Source organism: Mercenaria mercenaria, chromosome 3 (genome assembly GCF_021730395.1).
Source record: "Mercenaria mercenaria strain notata chromosome 3, MADL_Memer_1, whole genome shotgun sequence".
NCBI lineage: Eukaryota > Metazoa > Mollusca > Bivalvia > Venerida > Veneridae > Mercenaria > Mercenaria mercenaria.
The window spans coordinates 11,025,843-11,047,605 of record NC_069363.1 but is presented as its reverse complement, the minus strand read 5'-3'; the positions used below and the strand labels follow the sequence as shown (position 1 = coordinate 11,047,605).

The window sequence follows — 21,763 nt, the reverse complement described above, 5'->3', positions numbered from 1 at the left end:
GCAAATAAATGCTACTTAGATCTTATTCATTTTTCATGTCATTCTTTATAATAAAACTTTGCACTCCCATCATCCTTATGTTTGCTTTATTACAAAGTATCATCAATAGATTTGTTCTTTTTAATTGAATGTCATGCAATAAGAACATAGTGTTTTACATTGGTCTATGTTTTGATATCTTTATCACTGAAGTTACTAAGATATTAATATATGCTTTCGATACGCCATAACGTCAAAACGTATTCTTTGTGTAAATCAAATATTTTTACATTAATTCAATGTACCATTATTCTTTCTTTGTGTACTAGTATATCAAGAAACAGTCCTAATACAGAAACAAAACTCATTGTTTGTTCGATATGTATCATTTTAGAAACGAAACAATGATAAAATGCTTGAAAAAAAAACAACAACACACTACTCTTCTGTGTATTGATGTATTCTTACTTCATTTTTAATATACTCTTACTTAAGAAATAATATATCTCATTTTGTGATTTGTCGCTGAATAAAATCATCGTTTAGAGTTCAGATGCGAAGGAATTATATCACGAGGACGCAGCCCGAGTAATATAATAGTACGCATCTGAACGACAAACAATGATTTTATTCAAGTTTAAATCACTGAATCAGATAAACTAGTATTTCGATTCTAATATGTTACCAAGGATTTTAAAGTACATGTTCTTACATGCTTGACGGCATCCATTAAATAGTTTGTTTCTTTTCAAGCGCGCCGCTATGCGGTTCGACACTATGACGTAAAAATTGTGACGTCAGAGAAATGAATTATTTAAGAAATAATATATCTCATCGGTGATTTGTCGCTGAATAAATCACTGTTTGGAGTTCAGATGCGAAGGAATTATATCACGAGGGCGCAGCCCGAGTGATATAATACTACGCATCTGAACGACAAACAGTGATTTATTCAAGAGCAAATCACTAAATGAAATATATTATTTCGATTCTAACACGTTACCAAGGACTTTAAAGAACATCCTTGTTGGCATTCATTACATACTTGCTCATTTTCAATCGGTTCCTTTTCCAGCGCGCCGCTACGCCGTTTCACGCTATGACGTAATAATTGTGACGTCAGAACAGTGAATTGTTGTTTAATAATTCACTGTTTCCAGCCTTCTTTGTTTAATAGGAAAATGAACCGGATCGTGTTAGAATGCGTGTTAGAGTTCGTCAACAAATTACGTCATTAATTTTTTGTATATTGTATAACCTAAACTCGCTTTTTTATTTTTAAAACTAAATTGCAAATGACTCAATATAAAATGTTTAGATTTGTACTAAGGTAAAAGGGTCGGGCTCAAGATCATTTTGCTCAATCGGTTCCAAACTGTGGAATAGGTTACCATCAGATATATGCAAAAATAGAAAAGTTGCATCATTTTAACGTTGCCATAAAAAGTCACTTAAGGTACATTCTATAGCCAAAATATCGACATTTTAGTGCTTTTCTTTACTACCATTTTGCGAGTTTTTACTGAAGAATTTCACAATTTGATGAATGAAACGCCTGTTGAAATTGATTATGTTTTGTTTGTTTGTTTTGGGTTTAACGCCGTTTTTTCAACAGTATTTCAGTTATGTAACGGCGGGCAGTTAACCTAACCAGTGTTCCTGGATTCTGTACCAGTACAAACCTGTTCTCCGCAAGTAACTGCCAACTTCCCCACATGAATCAGAGGTGGAGGACTAATGATTTCAGACACAATGTCGTTTATCAAATTGATTAAGCTCTCTTTTGAAGTATATATCTTGAAAAATAAATGCCAACTTTTACCTGAAAATCCGGACAAAAGACAGAGAAAAATATTTTTAGGAGGTCATGTTTTTTCAAAATCGACAGCTACTACACGCAAGCAGTATTCTGTTTAGAATTGTGACCAAAACCTACCTAGATGAAAGATCTACTTCCTGCGAGCAATTATTTTTCAAATAAATTTGATAAAAAGGCCTGTTAGAGTCGATCATTTCAGATAATTTCTATTTTCTCTTTTTTTCATACAGACATCATCATTTCACTAATGATTTGAAATAAACATGTGTATTTATGATAAAAATCCATAATATCATTATTAGGCCAATACACATAAAAGTCAGATGTGTCAATTTTATTTTTAGAAACAGTTGCGGTCACAAAGTAATTGACAGAATTAAATGTAAATTTCAGCATATTTTTTCACACAAAAATGTGTTTGTGCGTAGAAATGTGATCAGGCTGAGCACATGGCCTCATGGATTACACACTTTTCGGCGCTTAACGTGAAAACAATTTAAGGACAAGATTCACAAGCATTCAATTTATGCTTAAATGTACATGCGATACATTATGCATATGAATATAGTTCACGATAGTATCGCATATGGAAGTAACTGGAATAAATTTGGACTATTTCCTCCGGATGTTTACATGACTGTGCTGTCAAAAGGCCTCCCATGTGTTTACATATTTGACAGGTCGAGTTGCTCTTGCAGGAACGACGATAAGGTAAGTTTATAAATTAATTCTTTTGTAACGAATACAAAACAAGGTTGATAATCAGTCGTCTGTATTTCAAGACATGGAAACGATTTGCCCAGTCATTTTAAAAACGGGTGGAGAACATAGCATACCGGTATATATAGATATCTATGCATGCAGCCTACTGTCGCCAGAGTTTCTAAAGATAAATCATTAGATGCAGAATTAACGCATTGACCCATTTTTTAAATATATACTCATAGATAGTAAATCGATCAGAATAGGTCATTGTCATAGCAAATAAAACGTTTATGCACTTGCTACATTCAAATTGACATAATTAGAAAGAAGACGGCCAGAAACCCTTTATAAATTAATACATGTATGATTGGACGTGAGCCTGGATCATACGGTTAGCTATGACGTCTTGCGTTTGTTTCAGATGAATACCTGCACCATGGAAATATTGTAGATCTAATTTGTAAACTGTCGTGGAACCTGTGTTCGGCTCGCACATTTCCTATTCAACAAGAATGCATGATGGAGACCAACAGTACAGAAAGGCTAATGTCAATATTCATAGAGTCTACAATATTCTTGTATGAAAAAGAAACGATGTCTGTAAGTAAGCAAACCAAAGGATACCTCTGCATAGCTGAAAAGGTCAAGGGTCTGAATGAAGCATGGTCATGACTTAAATATTAACAAATTGATAGATCTACAAGTTGACTGACAATAACATAGATTACACCAGTAGATTTAGTAGAATAATTATTATTTTTCATGGCATGTATGAATTGGTCAACTACATAAACTGTGCTGTAGGCCTAATTAAAGAAGTGAAGCTAGATCTACTTGAGTAGTTTCAAAATACATGAATTGACACTTGTCTAAATTCCATATAATGTTAATTTATAATATGCATGCATGAATTGTACAACTACATTAAAGTTTGTACCTCATGCAACTGTGTTGTAGGCCTAATTAAAGAAGTGAAGCTACAGGAGTAGTTTCAAAATAAATAAATTCACACTTGTCAAGATTCCATATAATGTTAGTTTCTAATAATATTTTTCATATGGCATGCATGAATTGTACAACTACATTAAAGTTTGTACATCAACAGTACTGTAGGCATCATTAAAGAAGTGAAGCTACATGAGTAGTTTCAAAATAGTATTACATAAATTCACACTTGTCAAGATTCCATATAATGTTAATTTCATTATACTCATAGTTTTGTTATACTGCACTTATTTCAGATGAAGAAGTAAATTGATCCAAATAAGCAATTGGACAATGAATGTTATAATTACCAAGAAGAAGACTGCATTTTATACAGGTAGGTGTCAGTGTTTTGAAAATAAATGTGACATTTACTAAAGCATTTATTAAACTAACTATAATAGTTGATTTTAGATTTATATATTTCTCAAAATTGTTTTAATATAAAGTGTCAGCAATTGAACTTTAAAGAGAAAGCACATTTAATTGTGAAAGTAAAATTTATGTATATATAAATGTGCATGTTGGTCTTTTATTGTAGTTGAAGTATGATATAGTGAATAAATACCCTCAATGCAGCCTTATGGGGCTTTGGCTGGACCATGAACAGTAGACATCAAAAAGGTACAGGACAGTTGCTGCTTTTATTAAATTCTTTCATGTATTTACTAATTATCAGTTCATATGAAACTTGGTACACAACATCAGCATGAAGTGAAGTGGACAGGGCTATCAAATTGGATTATTTGTTCCTTCAATTAATATACCATTTGTTTATTTTTATATTATTATATCATAGCTACCTTGATACCTTGTGTATTAAAACTCCTTCTGCAAATTCAATCAGATTCAAATGGATCATGGTATACTTCATGGCTAGGCAGCAGACATACACATACTATAGTGAATTTTACAACTGGTGACCCATTTCTAAACTTATGGCCCTTTTTGGACTTTGAATTAAATACATACTACAGTATGCATTCAGCTCCTCCCCCACTTTCTATCCAATACCCTTGTAACTTGTTATACATATTTACCATAACTGTCAGGGCCTTTTTCTATTTCAGGGATGTTATGCCCCCCTTTTAAAATATAACAGTTATATTTGTATTTAATGTACTCCTCTCCTCCTACAGTTTTCATACTGTGTCACAATGGAAATGTAAGTTGAAATGAATTATCAACATGAAGTAGGCATGCACATATTGCCAGACTTCAATTTCAGGTTACCTTTCTTGAGTTATGTCCTTTATCTTCAAAATATCACAAATACACTGTCTTGTACATTGTGTAGGCCTATTCACAGTTTCAAACAGTTCAAAAGAAATAGTTATCAGCATGAAGTGATCATGTGCATAGTGTTAGCTGAAAATGAAGGTGTATGAAGACATAATTATAGACAAATATATATCATCTGTTAAAATTCCTAGGTTTTAGTCTTCATTACTTGTATAGGGTACTGTTTTACCACTTCTTTATAATAACGTCATGACATTTTCTTAGTAATATCTGTCAGACTGCTATTGTTATAATTCTAAGATATAACATTTTAGATTTTGTGTTCTAAAATTTGTAGTTGTTATGAACAAGTGAAAGATGTAGGATTGATACTAAGTGTAAAAATCACTATTTTTTCTCATTTCAGATGCACATCTAAAGGGCCGCAAGTGTTCGAAGCATTGGTCAACAAAACAAAAGCAAAAAAAAACAAAAACAAAAAAAAACAACTGAACTATTTGATGGATCATACGGAATGTACAATCAGATTTCCAGAATCAGAGATATAGAAGTATCAAGTGTTAGAGTTAGGAAAATATGCAACATGCATGAAGACCCTGCCTAATAGATTAATTTGCAAAATACATTGAAATCTCACAATTGCTAATGGAAGTTAAGGATGGAGTACTCTTCTGGAAAATATGTGTCCAGACAATACTGCAACAACGTTGTTTCTTTTTTCCAATTTTCTAAGCATAATTCTACATATTAATTATACATAAAAATTGTAACATAGTTACATGAATAATACAAAACGTGTAGTCATATTTCCAGACATAAACTGGGAGAATCAGAGAAGAAATATCAAGAATTATGGAAAAAGAAATGTCTGTCATGTATGAGGAACCTGCTTTATATAAATTTACAAAATACAAACAAAGTCAATTATTTAAACCTGATTTCAAGACGCATAATCAAACTCGATCTGTACTAGAGCGCCTACTACATCCGATTTACATTTGGAACATTTTCACGCGTTTTGGGCTTTATCGTATGTTTAACATGGGACTGTTGAACCGTCCAAATACAGAAAATACAGGATTTTTTGTACTCACGTGCGTCCAAATACAGAAGATTTTTTGTACTCACGTGCGTCCAAATACAGAAAATACAGGATATTTTGTACGCGATTGGATAGATAAAATGGATAAAGAATAAATCTTAATATTTTACTATCTTGATTTTAAGCATTTAATTCCATAGTATGCTTACAGTGTGATTTGCAGGTTGTGCTTTCTCAAAAACTTGGTATTACTTAACCAGTGTTTTTGTGATTAAGTATCTCTGTGATATGTTTTGTTTGTTATATTTGTCCACTAGATTTTTGTCTCTACATATTGAATTTAATTAGCTATGATAAGTTCACCTGTGATATGCAAATTAATTGTGAATTCAAAGTTTTATATCGGTGTCTTTAAGTTTGCCTCTCTGTGCCATGCCACCAATATTATTAGGACCTGAATGAAAATAATCGCTGGCGTATTATGCCCCACCCCCTTCGAAGAAGGAGGGGTATATTGTTTTGCAGATGTTGGTCGGTCTGTCGGTCGGTCGGTCTGTATTTAGACCAATCCGTTTCCGGATGATGGCTCAAGAACGCTTGGGCCTAGAATCATGAAAGTTGAATGGGAGGTTTGTCATGACCAGCAGATGACCCCTGTCGATTAAAACAGTTTCCAGACGATAACTCAAGATTGCTTAGGCCTAGAATCATGAAAATTGATAGAGAGGTTGGTCATGACCAGCAGATGACCCCTATTGATTTTGAGGTTAGTAGGTCAAAATTCAAGGTCACAGTGACCAGGAACAGTAAAACGGTTTCTGGGTGACAACTCAAGAACGCTTGGGCCTAGGATCAGGAAAATTGATAGAGAGATTGGTCATAACCAGCAGATGCCCTCTATTGATTTTGATGTCATTTGGTCAAAGGTCAAGGTTATAATGACCAGAAACATTTACACTATTTCCAGACAATAACTTGAGAATGCTTGGACATAGGATCATGAAACTTGATAGGGAGGTTGGTCATGACCTGTAGATGACCCTATAGATTTTGAGATCTGTAGGCTAAAGGTCAAGGTCACATTGACCCGGAACAGTTAAACCCTTTCCAGACGATACCTTGAGAACGCTTGGGCTTAGGCTCACTAAAATTGATAGGGAGGTTGATCATTACCAGGAGATGACCCCTGTTGATTTTGAGGTCAGTAGGTCAAAGGTCAATGTCCCATTGAACCAGAACAGTAGAACTTTTGTTTACAGGGAGCAAATAATTTCTGTTCCTTATGCAATAACTGAATGCATCAAGGGGGGCATTTCGTGTTCGACGAGCTCTTTTTATGTTATCTTTGGAAGCATGTCATGGTTTAATTTGCATTTTTTCTCAACTGAAACTTATATTCATTATATTCTAGTAATGCCTTTATTTTATTGTATTTGTTTGTAAACCATTGTATGTTTCCTATGCTGAAATAAATCTATCTATCTGAAGCTCTGTATTTCTTTTTCCTAGTATCTAGAAAATGTATAAACCTGTCACATTTTAAAATTTCTTAACCCATATGTCAAATATTAACAATCGTACAAATTTACAGAAAGTAAAGTATTTACTGTCCTATAAAACTGATGACATTGTAGCATAACAGCAGCCATGACCGTCTCCACATCATTTTCCATCAAGTTCTGCGCAGAATTATTTTCGTTTTTTATGATACAGGATACAAAAATTCTAACTGAACATCTGTCATTATCTCCATTATAATTCATACATCTTTAAAGAAATGTCTGCCTGTTTTGTTTCCTGCTGATATTTTTGTATCGATTATTTAGATTATTACAGGTCTGTAGCGTGTGTGTTCGGGTTTAACGTCTTTTTCAACAATTTTTCAGTCATATAAACGACGGTGTCTGCTTGTAGCAGTGAGCACAATGCCCAACTTTATAGTGCTGCCTCACTGGAATATCACGCAGTAGACACGTGGCATGATAACCCACCCAGTCACATTATACTGACACCGGGCTGACCAGTCCTAGCACTATCCCGTTAATGCTGAGCGCCAAGCGAGGAAGCTGCTAGTACCATTTTTTACGTCTTTGGTATGAAGCGGCCGGGGATCGAACCCACGACCTCCCGCACTCGAAGCGGACGCTCTACCACTAGGCTACCGAGGCGGTGGTTAGGTCTGTAGTACATGATGTTATACATGAACAGCAAATGTTATAGAAATATCACGAGTTAAGGACAAAAATGAAAGGTATCCAGGTAAAAGTTTTGGGCACATTTTCTAGCATAAGACTGCTTTTATTTTCGATTTGAAAGTGTGTTTGAACACGTCTGTAAATGTGTGTCAGCACGGAGATTACACCTTCTGAAATGTATGCCATCCAAAGCGAGTCTTTTAATTAAGCCTTGACGTGTCGCTATTACGATGATAGTTTAGTTTGAATTGAAAACAAAGAAAGAGACCTAATTTATCGAGTACCATGCAGATTTTTACCTTGCTTTCTTGTCAAGATGATAAACAGCGAAACTACTGCATCTATCCGCAGGAAACTTTATTCAAATCAAAGTTATTTGATAAGATATAGAAATGACTAAATATCTAACTCATAACCAAGAGTCTTTTCACAAATGGGCATAAGTGTTACTTTTAATGGACCATGGGTTAATTTTCTTTCTGACTGTTTATATATGTGCCGTTTTTCTTGCCTTTGAAATTAATTCGATAATGTTCATAATTAGATCATGACCACAAATCTTTTGGTCTCGAGTATGTTCAAAAGTCGCACAATATACGGGCAAATGACCAGCATTTAATGCTAGCACTAACGGTTATTTGCTTCCAACTGTAACGGACTCGGGCATCAACCAATCCTTCGGGAGTCTGCAGATGTTATAACTAGAAAGAAACATGAGCTAGCCATACTTATGATTCTACTATAAAAGCTGAACAACAAAATGTTAAATCTAAATCTGCATGTAATCTGGATCACAAAATACAACAGTATAATTATATAGTTGGTCCAATGCATTTCATATGCTAGTATTATCGTCCTGCTGACAAGTAGTTAATACGGACGGCCTAGAAGCACATGTCTCTAAAGAATAACGGTTCAAATTTCGAAATATTGACATAAATGGACGCAATAAACTGGCTTTTACAAACGAAGTGTGTACATATCATATTTAGGCTTGAAATAATGCTTGGAAAACTAGAAATGGTTTAAATAAAAGGTTTGCTTATGCGGCTTGTAGCCTATCGAAAAGGTAATGTTTCCCCTGAAACAAAGGACAAAGAAGTATTGAGATGTTTCTGTTTATAGTTTTATTTATATAATAATCAAAAAGACAATAAAAGCACATTATAAGGCATGCACATAGAAAAATGAAAACAAAGGTAAAAGTTGCCATAGCTAAAGTTCTTTTAACAGTGAAGGTGAAAATAAAATTTATATGCATATTTTTATTTGATAGATGACATTTTCATTTCTGTTAAATTGCTCATACTTCTATGTGGTATTATAAAGTACACATTAGCACTGAACTATAAAAAATATGGCACAGTCATTTCAGTGAACTTAGTCTACCCCATAAGAGAAAATGGTTGTTAAATAGAATATACTAGTATTATTGCACAGAATAACTAGAAGTTGACCTAATTTTCGAGCACATTTTTTTTAACAGAAGTACTTTTGAAAAAATGATTTGAATGGAAATATAATTTAATCCGTTTTCATTTACTTTCAACATCAGATATCAAATGTTTATTCCATATATTTGTTTAAAAGCCCTGCGCTGAATCAATAAATACTGCAGAAGAATAAGAAAATCGTAAAGCACTTATACAATTAAAAATGAAGAGAAATGCGTGACTATACTATTTGCTAAAGATGCTCCAAATAAACATGGTAACTGTTTGTTTTTTGTTTCTCTTTCACTCGTGTTGATTTAAACATGCACGATACGTTTTCTTCATGCTTATTAATGACACACTAATTGACCTCAATTAACACTGAGAATTCTTGCAAATATAAACAAAATTTTGTCACATGTAAATAAGATAAAATTTCAGTCTTTTTATTAACATAACATAACATAACATATACTTTATTTGGCATAAAATGACAAATACACATTTATAGCCAATACAATTACAAAAACAATCATGTAATGTAAGATGACTCACAGCTTACTAAGTGATAGTGTTTTACAGAGAAAGTATTTACGTATTCACAGTTTACAAAGTAATAATGTTCTACTGATAAAATAAGTATGTAAAGTAATGTAGATGATGAGCGTAAAAATGCTTTAATCATTGTTTCGTTCCTTAAATGCAAAATACAAAAATTTAGATAAATTGTTTAATATCTGAGTATTTGATGCAGACATTAAATTTTGAAACTTTTGTGCTGTTGGCCAACGACAGTAATATGGTTTCAAATATTTGCGACGTAGATTGTAATATTTCGGGCAAACTAACAAAAAGTGGAATTCATTTTCTACTACATTTAAATTGCATTTTGTACAAAGTCTGTTTTCACGTGTAACATTCTCGTATCGTCCGGTTTCTATTGCTAAATTATGTGACGATAATCTAAATTTTGTAAGTGAAATTCGAAATTTGTTAATGTTAACTTTTTTAAGATATTCTTCTGTTTCAAAAGAATGTTTATAAATACTGTATGTTGATAATCTACTAGAATTATTAACGCTACCGTACCATTCTTGCTTATAGATGTCGAGTATTCTACTTTTTATTTGCAGAAAATTTATTGTTAAATGTTCTTGATTAATCCACAGATTTGTCATTCCAATTTCATTTAAATTTTGTTTTATTTGAAATGCCCAATTATTTCCACCATAAGAAAGACCATTTTCTGCATCAAGTTTTAGGACGTTATACATTCGTTTCAGCAAGCAGTCATTACCTAAAGAGAGTATTTTTAACCAATATTTTATCATAATTAATTTTCGTTGTATTCGCATGGGATGTCTCCCCGTTTCACCATAAAGTCCATCAAGATTTGTTGTCTTTTTTACGCATAAGATTTTTCTAAGAAATTTACAGTGTATCATTTCTATATTTTTCCCTTCATGATAACCAAAAATTTCAGCACCGTAGTTTAAAACTGAACCAACAATGCTATCAAAAAGTTTAAATTTTTCATTAATAGATAATTCTAACTGGTTAAATACTGTAAATAAATTGTGTAATGAAAACAGGGAATGTTGTGCTAATTTCTTTTGTGTTCGGTACCACTGACCATTTTTGAACAAATTTATTCCAAGATACTTAAATATTTTCACATTTTCCAACGCTGTATCATTATATATAAAATTGTGTTGAGTATGTCGGCCTTTTTCAAAAATCATAATTTTTGTTTTATTGGTATTTACTTTAAGTCCCCATCTTTGGCAATATGCGTGTAAATCATTTAACATAGACTGAAGTGCTGTAGGCGAATGCGCAAATAAAACTGCGTCATCAGCGAATAGCAAAATAAATATTTTGACGTCATCAATTGTAAAAAGACCGTCTATATTGGAATTTATGTTTTGTAATATGTCATTTACAAAGAATAAAAATAATAAAGTGGAACTGGGGTCACCTTGTTTTGCCCCAATATTTGAATCAAAGAACGGCGAAATTTTGTTATTATACCTTACAGCTGCTTTAACTGATGCATACATACTTTGTAGCGCTATTATAAATTTTGAGCTAACGTTTTCTGTAAACAACTTTTGAAAAATAAAAGATCGATCTAGTTTGTCGAAACATTTCTCGAAATCTAAAAAACAGCAGTAAATCTTCTGACCCTGTGACAGTGACTTAGCAATTATTGAGTGTAACAAAAATATGCAGTCTATCGTAGATTTTCTTTTCTGAAAGCCAAACTGATTGTCAATAATTTTACTATGCTTAACAGACCATTTGGTTAGACGGTTAAGTAATATTTGGGAATAAATTTTTGCAATAACGTTTATCAGAGTAATTCCTCTATAGTTCTTAGAATCTTCAATGTTCCCTCCTTTAAAAATTGGGACAATAATACCTTCTCCCCATTTCTTAGGATATTCCCCCTGTTCAAAAATTCTATTATAAATTGCCAATAAAAAGGGCGAAATAACGTCAAAAGAATGCTTATATATTTCCGCAATAATAGTATCAATACCTGCGCTTTTATTATTGTTTTGTGAGAAAACTGCATCTTTAATTTCTGCGATAGTTATAGCTCCATCTAAATCGTCATCTGCAATCAAAGGTTGGTTAGTTATTTGTTCCCTGTCATTCGTTTCAGAGCTATATAAGTTTTTAAAATGGGTAAATAAATCAGAATTATTTAATTCATTAGCTTTTACGGGAGTTTTAGCATACTGCTTTTTAACTTTTTTCCAAAACTTACGTGGTTGCGATTTACTTAAATTTGTGAGGCTTTTAGCTTCGATCCTTTTGTATTTTTTCTTACTTGTTCGTAGCGTTTTATTGTAACTATTTTTAGAACGTAAATAATCTTGTCTTAAGTTGACATTAGTTTTATCTTTTAAGAATAAATTCCTAGCTCTCTTAAATTGGGCTCTCATAGTAAAACAGTTGGCATCGAACCAAGGCTTTTTACTCGTAGAGGATTTAGAAAATTCTGATTTAAAGATTACCCGCTCTTTACCAAAAAGATTCTGAGCAGAAAACTTTAAAGTATCAACAAATATATCTGTTACTTCATCAATATTCTCATTATTGTATATTCGTTCTGTAAGGGTTGAAAATGTATTTACATCCCTTAATAATAATTGCTTAAACTCTGTTAATTTATCATCGTCCCATTTTAATATAGTTTCTTTTTTCAATTCTTCGCCATATAATGGTTGGACAGATTGTTTACTTAAGATATTAAAGGAAATCCCCGAGTGATCAGAAAACTCGTTAGGTTGTAAAACTTTAAAATCTGAGACACAATCAAAGTCATGAATATTCAATAGCAAGTAATCAACGACGCTTGACCCATTCATTGAATGGTATGTAAATTCACCTATACCATAGTCTTCATGCAATCGACCGTTACCTATAACGTAGGACGTTGATTGGCAAAGCTCAATCAAGCGCCTCCCATTTCTATCAAGTACCCTATCGCGAGATTCTCGAGTAGGAATTAACGGATGGTTTGACAACATGTCGTCTACATCAATGTACATGTCATAATCTAGGATATCAGAAATATCAGAAGTGCGACTATTAAAATCACCTGTAACAAAGCATTTACCCTGCAGTCTATACTTCTCTAGACCAGTTTCAATTACCTCAAAAAAATCAAAATCGTTATCAACAAGTACAAGGTTATTTGGCGTTAAATACGTATTACATATATAAACATTTTCTTCGAATGCAAAAAGATTCTTACCAAGTTCTACCCATATAATTCCATTTTGGTTCTTTTCCACTATTTTTATATTATTTCCTAGTGTTTGCTTAAAATATACGCTTATGCCACCACTATACCTGCCTCTGCGGGCATTACGCGATTTATTACCAAATAAATGATCACAATAAAATCCGTCTACGTTATTATGTTTAATAACTTTTAGTTGATAATTGTTTGTATTATAGATATTCGAGTGGCCTTTGTAATAATGCATTTTAAATACAGTCGTGAAGATTTAGTCTGTGGCCATGGCTTTTTTTACTTCTTTTGTTTTCTGGGTATTCAATTTCATTATTTAATCATGTAAATGAGAGATGAGCGGAGATTTAGTAACAATGTAAGTAGTGCAAATCATTAAATTCCACTATGTTGTGACGTCTGTTCTGTTTGTAAAACAATCCACTTTATCCACTAAACAAAGATGAGAAGTAAGATTTTCTTAAACAAAAAACAGATTCATATCAAATGTGTCTTGTTCTTGAAATAAAGGTTAGCCGAAAAAATAAAACATATGTATTTTCTTTTATTACAGTCAATGTGTAAACTCATAACGAATTCTTTGTAAACAATGTTTAAAATTATGAAAATAAGGATAAATACGTTTCATCAGTGCCTTAAATACTCAAACTGAATTTACGTCTTTTCAATTATAATACAGCCATATTTTATAACATTTCCCATTCTCCTTCAAACCGTCACGAGCTACGTCAAGACGTCACAACGTTAAAATGCAGTTAAAATGCAAATATAACATTTAAGTTTAGGGCGGCATATAATAAATTCGCATGGCTTACCTTTAGCCTGCTAAATTCCTATGATGAACTTGTCCACCTGTAGATTTGGACAGTACCATTAAATGTTAAAAGGATGCATACCAAAAAGATACTGATTAAATGGCGAACAGTTCAGATCAAGATCAGACTTCAAGGATGTGCATGCTGATCCTGATCTACACTGGTCGCAAAGGCAGAATCAATCGTGTCCAGCATTGTAAGGGTTAATATGCTTTACAGTGGTATATTTAAATATAACGGTGGGATTATATCCCTAAGGTCTATCAATTCAAACGAACAGAATATCAAATATAATTCTACTGGCTATTCTTTGATTAGTGAAAGCAAAATTAAAAATTCTTCTGCAATAATAAAGTCTGTCGCTAAAAACTCAAAATATATTACAAGCATTACAGTTGATCAACAAGAATAACCATGGTCACTCATTTGCGTAGAATTATTTATGTTCCAAAAATATGTGACGTTACGTCATACACTTTGAATTACCTTAGCGATAGGTTCACATTTTTGTACAAAAAAAAAATCTTTGAAAATGCAGCACCGCCTGCGGATGCCTTCGCTTGTCTGTAACTGCTAGACGTAAGGTAAATTACAAGAAAAGAGTTACGGCTCTTGACCTTCTTATTCACATATTGATGACAGAAGTGTATAGTTCAAAGTTTAGTGAATCTTAACAAAAATAAAACATTAACAAAGTAATACAAAGTTAAAATGGCCATAATTCTGACAAAATGCAATTGTTCGTACACTATTTACACATCTTATGGTAATAAACAAGTACACAAAGTTTCAAAGTTAAAGCTCTTATAGCTATCACGAAACGTGGACCTTAACAAAAAATACCAAAACATTACAATTTTTCAGTACGCAAAGAGCCATAGTTCTGAGGAAATGCATATCTGAATTACGGTTTTTAGCCTACTTACTTGTCTATTGGTGATAAACAACTCTGTAAAGTTTCAATTTATTGCTTTTATGGTATTCAAGTAAAGTGGACCTAAACAAATTATTTAATCAAGTAATTTCACTCGTTTAACTACAGAAATGCCAATAATTCTGACAAAATATGAGCATGAGTAATGGTTCTTGGTTCACTTACTTATCGTTTCTAAGCTATTGCTCCTACAGTAATAGAAATATGAACCTAAACAAAAGGTTTAACAAAGAAATTCAGATTTTCTAAGTACAAAAAGGGTCATTATTCTGAGAAATTGCAAGTGCGGGTTATGATTCTTTTCCCAAATTACGTTAAAACGCGTGTAAACTTTTAAAGCTTTATCTTTTGTAGCTTTTGAGAAAAGGTGGACCTAAACAAAAATCTTGACCAACGCAAATGCCGATGGTCAAGTGGCGGCAAAAACTCATTGACCTTTTTTCAATAATCGGACGAGCTATATGTTTAATGTTGATGAAAATTCATATGTCTTTTTTATTATGACCACTAACCCGTTAATACGCCATTCGTTAGCATTATTACTATGATGTTCATTTGATGAAATGAGTTTTTTTCTATTATATACCTTACAATACAGTGAACAAACCTTGAAAAAAGTATAATAACCGGTTATAACTATGCCGTGTGCAATAGAGAAGTTACGTTTGAATAAATGGTAAAGTAAGACCTAGATAAGCACATTGGCTATTCCCTTAGGCTAGTAGTACATAACCATTTATGACATGCCAATATCATTTAATAAGCAAAAAATATCTTGCACATTATCTTTGATTATTTTTTGGCAAACCGTTGGAAAGTATTACCATTTACACTTGTTCACAAGTATTTATCTACAAGCGATTACCTTAATAAAAAAGTAGTTTGACTGCATTATAATAAAAAAGTTATAGACTGCGGCTGTTTTGTTTCAAAATGACACATGGATATTTGGGCCAGTATTCATCAACGTTTAAATTCTACAGCTCAGACAAGCAAATATTCAAATGCCATAAGTTTGTTTTTTAAAGTTTATACTGACGGAAATAATTATGTTGTGTTGTCTTTAATTGCAGAATCCAAAGTCTGTTTCAATATGTACCAGTTTAGCAATGCATAGAGCAAAATAAAAAAAACTTCTATTTTCTTTTATTATTTTTTTATGGTCCAAGTCCAAGTTTAAGTCTTTGAACGTTGATTTGTTCAGGCTCAGTATTCAACTATAGCTTTTCGGGTCATGGAGCTCAAAGATGATTTCAAGATCATCTGAATGACACGGTTTAATCTTATATAAATACATCTGTGAATAAATTACCAGAATTACCAGCTTAAGATAATCAATATAAAGTTATGCTTGATATGCTAATGCATAACATGTTTTTTCATATAAATTTTCTTTATCTTGCAAAACCAGTTTTCACAATTAAAGATACAAGTTATACATAATTTTAAGAATATTTAAGAGATGGTTACAGGATATATACATATATTTATATATATACATACATTTTATAGTTGAAAATGCCAAATCTCTTACCAATGTATTTTTTTTTCCGCTTTCTAAACTGCTAGCGAATGACAAAATTTGAGAAGTTACCCTCAAAATGTTTTAAAAATCCGTCTACAAATAAATTTAAAGTTCAAATTAAAGAAAAAATAGCCGTCTCAAAAATGGCTAAAATAGGCAACAGAAATCGTTTTTGAAGATAAATTTGGCAGTGATGAAGATATTTTAAAATGAATATGTTCCAATTACCACCCTCGGACTTCTTTAGAACGATATTTATGATTAGTGGTATTATCTAAAATTGCAAATCAGAGAAATTAAGGAAAAATACTGTTACAAAAAAAAATGGATCAAACACCTCGACATGTGATTGAAGGAAATTAAAGAAAATATCATTCTGTGGTTAACACTCGTTCAGTGTTAAAAGTATTTACGACAATCATGAAAATATTTTATGTCCTCTGTGTTGCAAGCACATAAACAGAATATTATAGAAGTGCGTGCTAGTTTTCAAGCCACATATATTTCTGCACGGTTTAACTCGCACATCCCCTCAAATTCATCAATTGCTGGTACTTTTTTACGACTTGGAAGATCTTTAAGTTCTGTGTTCCTCGTTTCCGCTCACGTGGTTCAAAAGACCTGATTACTACAGCAGTTCCCATTAACGGATAACGATATCTACAACAGACATTATAAAAGTTTACATTTCTTCATTTTCACATAGAGACATTTTGGCAACATTAACTGTTTTATAAATAAAAACATTTTCAAAAGTATACATTTCCCATTTTCATATTCAGATATTTTTGACAGAATCAGCGGATAACTATATTATAAATAGATAACATATTGTGAATAGTTTACATTTACTCATTTTCATATAGATATATACAATATTAACGGGGAACTGAACTATAAAAAGATAATATTATAAAAAGATTACATACGGCATGCATCCTCGTGAGTGCTTATCAACAACTGAGCTGACGTTACAATTATAAAGTTTAAAATATCTCTATCTTCCTAGTCTCTTGATGATAATGTACACGATTAACTGAATCGTCTTAAAATTTCACGACCATCAAGGTCTAAATGGCTTCCAAATCCATCAACCAAATTATATAGCAATTACAATTTCTGCCACACAATGTTAATCAATCGTAAAAACGCATTTAAAACACATTTTAGTCAATAGATGAAAAATATATAGTTGCTGTTAATTTCAGTTTTTAACAATAACAGGGCCATGACAGCCTTAGATAATGCATTAACATGTATTGACAGATGAACATGACATTTATCAGATTGGTTGTGTGTCATGCAAGGATATGGAATCCTAGCCAGTGCTATCAGACATTGCGAGAGCTTACTGTACACATACAAAGGAACTAAGCTCCGCCAGTGAAAGTAATTTTCTAAATTTTAAGTATGAAAGTGTACAGTTTTCAGGACCTAAACAAAATTTAGAAACCCTGTATCAGTTGAGTCCACATAGATCTACGTTTTAAAACAAAGACTTTTTGGGCAAAATCTTTCTGAATGAAGTTTAACATTTAAAACCCTTTTTTCTTCCTTGTCAAAACTTATACTTCCATACCGAAATTTCCAGTTTAAGACTCCCACCGAAAAGTAAAAAAAAATCGAAGAAAAAAGTATAACCAAATTTTGTTACGTATCGGCTGCTTTTCTATTGATCCTAATCCTATTTCATGCATGGACTTGCAAAAGCATATTACCGCACTAGTTAACAAAGGTGAACAAACCCGGACATATCATTATCAGCAAATCATATTTCACACTGATCAGCTATTCCGTAAGTTACCTATACAAAACTGACTTGTTCACGAGTACATTCCAATAAAACCTGAAATTATAACTGTTAACTAACTTACTCCTCATGACCATCTATTTTGAATATATTGCCATCTCGTCCGATAACATAATACTTGTTCCCTTCTTCCAAATGAGGCTGTTCACAGTTCAAACTCCAGAAGAATGCCATCTCATCACCATTTTCTAGTTGCTCTATTCCTGTGTTTAACAATACAGCCATAAGGTAACACTAGTATGCATTTCTTCAAAATACCATTATAAAAAAGGGAAAATAAAATTTTTCTTAAAATTAAAATTTCTTAGAATCTGTGCATCTCAAACAAATGTTCACTAGATTACGTTTCATATTTAATTTGAATGATGTTGACAAATTTAAAATGAATTTCTTTTTAATATGTTTAAATTGTTAACGTAAACCAGATAAAACTTGAAAAATAAAATCATGCCTTTCTTCCTAAATCATGGTAAAATTGGAAATTTATTCCTAAGTTTCCTTTCTTAATAAGCTAAAACAACCAGCACCTTTCTTTTGATGAAAATGCAAAAAAAAAAAAAGTTTAAGAAATAATATATCTCATTTAGTGATTTGTCGCTGAATAAATCATTGTTTGGAGTTCAGATGCGAAGGAATTATATTAATACGCATCTGAGCGACAAACAATGGTTTTTTTCAAGAGCAAATCACTAAATGAGATATATTATTTCGATTTTAACACGTTACCAATGATTTCAAAGGGAATTCCGATAGTTTTTTATGCGCATCTTTCTGCGCAGCCGACACTTTCTATGGAAAACTGAACTGAAGTCAACATTTGTTGAAACATGTTACAGACAGTCTTAAATATGAGGAATCTTGAATGAAATAACATTTTTGATAAGTTTTATCAGTAATCAAATGTTGATACTGGTTTATGTTGTATTGACAAGTATCATGCCTGACAGGTATCTTGCTATTTTTGTGGTTGTGTTTTCACATCGCATTTTGGTACAAAGACAGTGTTGTTCATATAATGTAAGATAATTGACTTAGTACTGATAAGACAATATCACCTTTCAGATTATTTAGTATTCAATAATAGAAAGAATTAAGAATTTTTAAAACTTTTTTTTAATTTCTAGCAGACATACATGTAATCAATTTGGCCAGGTTCGCGTCATTTTCCGTCCGAACAGGTGTTGTATTCTAGCGGTCTTAACATAAAATTTAGCCTGGTGACCCATACATTTTTAGCCATTTTTATGCTCACAATACAATTATCTATACACAAGAAAAACAGGAAAAATTCTATGAAAGAATTTTTTCAAAATTTAAAAAGATATTCTTCACTATGGGTATTTTTCACTGAAAAAAGTTTACAAAAGTAAATATGAAACAATATTTTTTTTTTCATTTGTACCCATTATTGTAAGGATAGAGTATTACAAATATGACTATGATATCAAATAAGTATATAATAAAATCTGTAAAAAGAAAAAAAACCTTATTGTGTTGTCTTGATGTATATTTTGGTTGGTATTTATAAAAAAGCAGAAAATTATGAAAATGTTGAAAAATCGCTAGCAGTTTCAGCAACAGTGGGTGTGTTCAAAACAATTTTTCACAAAAACAAGCCTGGTGACCAATTATTTTTATTTGTTCATTGTTTTCAGCATAAATTTTCCTATCATATATGTGAATTTAAAAAAATTCTATGAAAGGAAAAAAACTATAGGAATTCTCTTTAAAGTACATCCTTGACGACATTCATTAAATATTAGCCCAGTCAAGGACGTACATAATGATCCTTGATAACGTGTTAGAATCGAAGTAATACATCTCAAACAGAGATTTGTTCGTGCCCTTGTGATATAATTCCTTCGCATCTAAACTCCAAACTGATTTTATTCAACGACAAATCACTGTTTGGGACATATTATTTCTTAAAAAAAATTGCACTGTTTCTTCATCTCAAGGAATAGTCTATATATCTTAAAGTGCAGCCATGACTCAATTTATAGTGATAAACTATACAAATACCTGAATGAAGAGTTGTATTTGTAACCCTATTCCTACGAAAAAGGCATATATTATGCATACCTCGATGTATACTTTTCAATACTCTGCCACGAGCAATTTTCTGATTAGTTTTTTGGTTATAGTCCAATGATTCGATCTCCACCTCGACAGCTGCAAAAGGTAATATAAAAAGACAATTTTCACTTTATGTACATCACCAGCATAAATAGACTCAATTACATGATGTCGTTTAAAGAAGAAGAAATGTCTTAATGTAAGTTCATTTTATATGGAAATCGTTATCTAATCCTTCGAAATGATTAATTAAGAGAATTTGTTCGATTTAACATCACACTCATTAGGTTACATTATGACTTTCCAGCTCTGCATGATCGAAGACGATCTTTGGTGGTTCCCTGAAAAAACTGTTCATTTGGACAGAACCACCGACCCTCTGTACATGAAAGAATTATACACATCAAGTTAGGTTTCGAACCAACAGCGGTGTGGGACAAGTGATTCTAAGTCACCGACCTTTACAATTTGGCCACAGAGTCCTTTCATAATGCTGAAATAAATTTTAAAATCAGACTGCTATATTTGAATAGATATATCCCTTTCTATTGTTTCTCAACGTAAGATGTAAAGCATGAACATTTCGTTCATTCTGGTTGAAAAAAATGTTTTTGTTTTTTTCAGAATTCGGGAAACACAGCTGAATGTCTTAAAATAACTAACAATTGTTGGCATGGGAACAAAATGGCTGTCACCTTGATCAAACACTGAGATGCTTTTAACTTTATCATTGAAATTCATTTCACTGAAGGAGACCTTACAGAAAGAATGAAAATTGGTCCAAAAACCAGTTTTGTTTCTGGGGGCCTGACCGGTCTTAAATTCTAACTGCCGACCGTAAATATTTTATGCTTAAACTGATGAATGCGAGACCGCGATAGCACGTTGATTAAACTTTAAAGGCAATCAAAGGCTCGGTTCTATTATACTACCCGTGGCGCTTCAACTTACTTGCCCCGTTAATTACGAAATACTTGCTTGCACATTTTTGTTTTTGTCGTGTTGAGCGACCTGTAGAGTTTCAACTTTTTCTATTTTAAGCGCGTTTGCATCTTCTTTTAATTTTCTGACTCGAGGCGCTACTTCAAAATGTGTTAAGTAGACATTTTATGATTGCCTAGTTTTATTTCGGGCTTACAAACTTTTATTTACCAAACGGTTTGAAATTCGAAAGCTGCTAAACGTGACGTTTAACGCGAGAACTGTTTTCTAATCGGCGATCTACTTAAAACTTAATATTTAGCAGAATTGAAGTCCGACCACGACAGTATTTTGATCACATATATAACTATCACGAGGAACCCTTAAATGAAATAATGAAAAAATAATTTTTGGCAAACGAAAATGCCTGCAAGACCAACAACGGTTCACTAGAATACCGATCTAGAAAACGGCTAATCCGATACATTTATATGACTTTCACTCGGCTTAAAATTTC

The 21,763-nt window shown here is 32.3% G+C and overlaps 1 protein-coding gene and 1 long non-coding RNA gene across 2 annotated transcripts in view; one reads left to right on the top strand and one right to left on the bottom strand.

Annotated features, from left to right (window-relative positions):
- Positions 1 to 1,796: 1,796 nt before the first annotated feature.
- LOC123525454 (uncharacterized) lies at positions 1,797 to 7,223 on the top strand. The gene is made up of 5 exons (XR_006681459.2): positions 1,797 to 2,509; positions 2,925 to 3,103; positions 3,745 to 3,824; positions 4,029 to 4,111; positions 5,136 to 7,223. It is a non-coding gene; the product is annotated as an uncharacterized LOC123525454 (long non-coding RNA).
- Positions 7,224 to 9,070: 1,847 nt separating this feature from the next.
- The window catches only part of LOC123525922 (venom factor-like), a 93,216-nt gene continuing 80,523 nt past the window's right edge, over positions 9,071 to 21,763 (bottom strand). The window contains exons 39-41 of the mRNA XM_053537859.1: positions 20,332 to 20,421; positions 18,314 to 18,452; positions 9,071 to 17,099 (exon numbers count right to left, since the gene is read on the bottom strand). Coding sequence (XP_053393834.1) covers positions 16,955 to 17,099; positions 18,314 to 18,452; positions 20,332 to 20,421 — 374 coding nt within the window. The 3' untranslated portion in view covers positions 9,071 to 16,954. The remainder of the gene's footprint in view (positions 17,100 to 18,313; positions 18,453 to 20,331; positions 20,422 to 21,763) is intronic.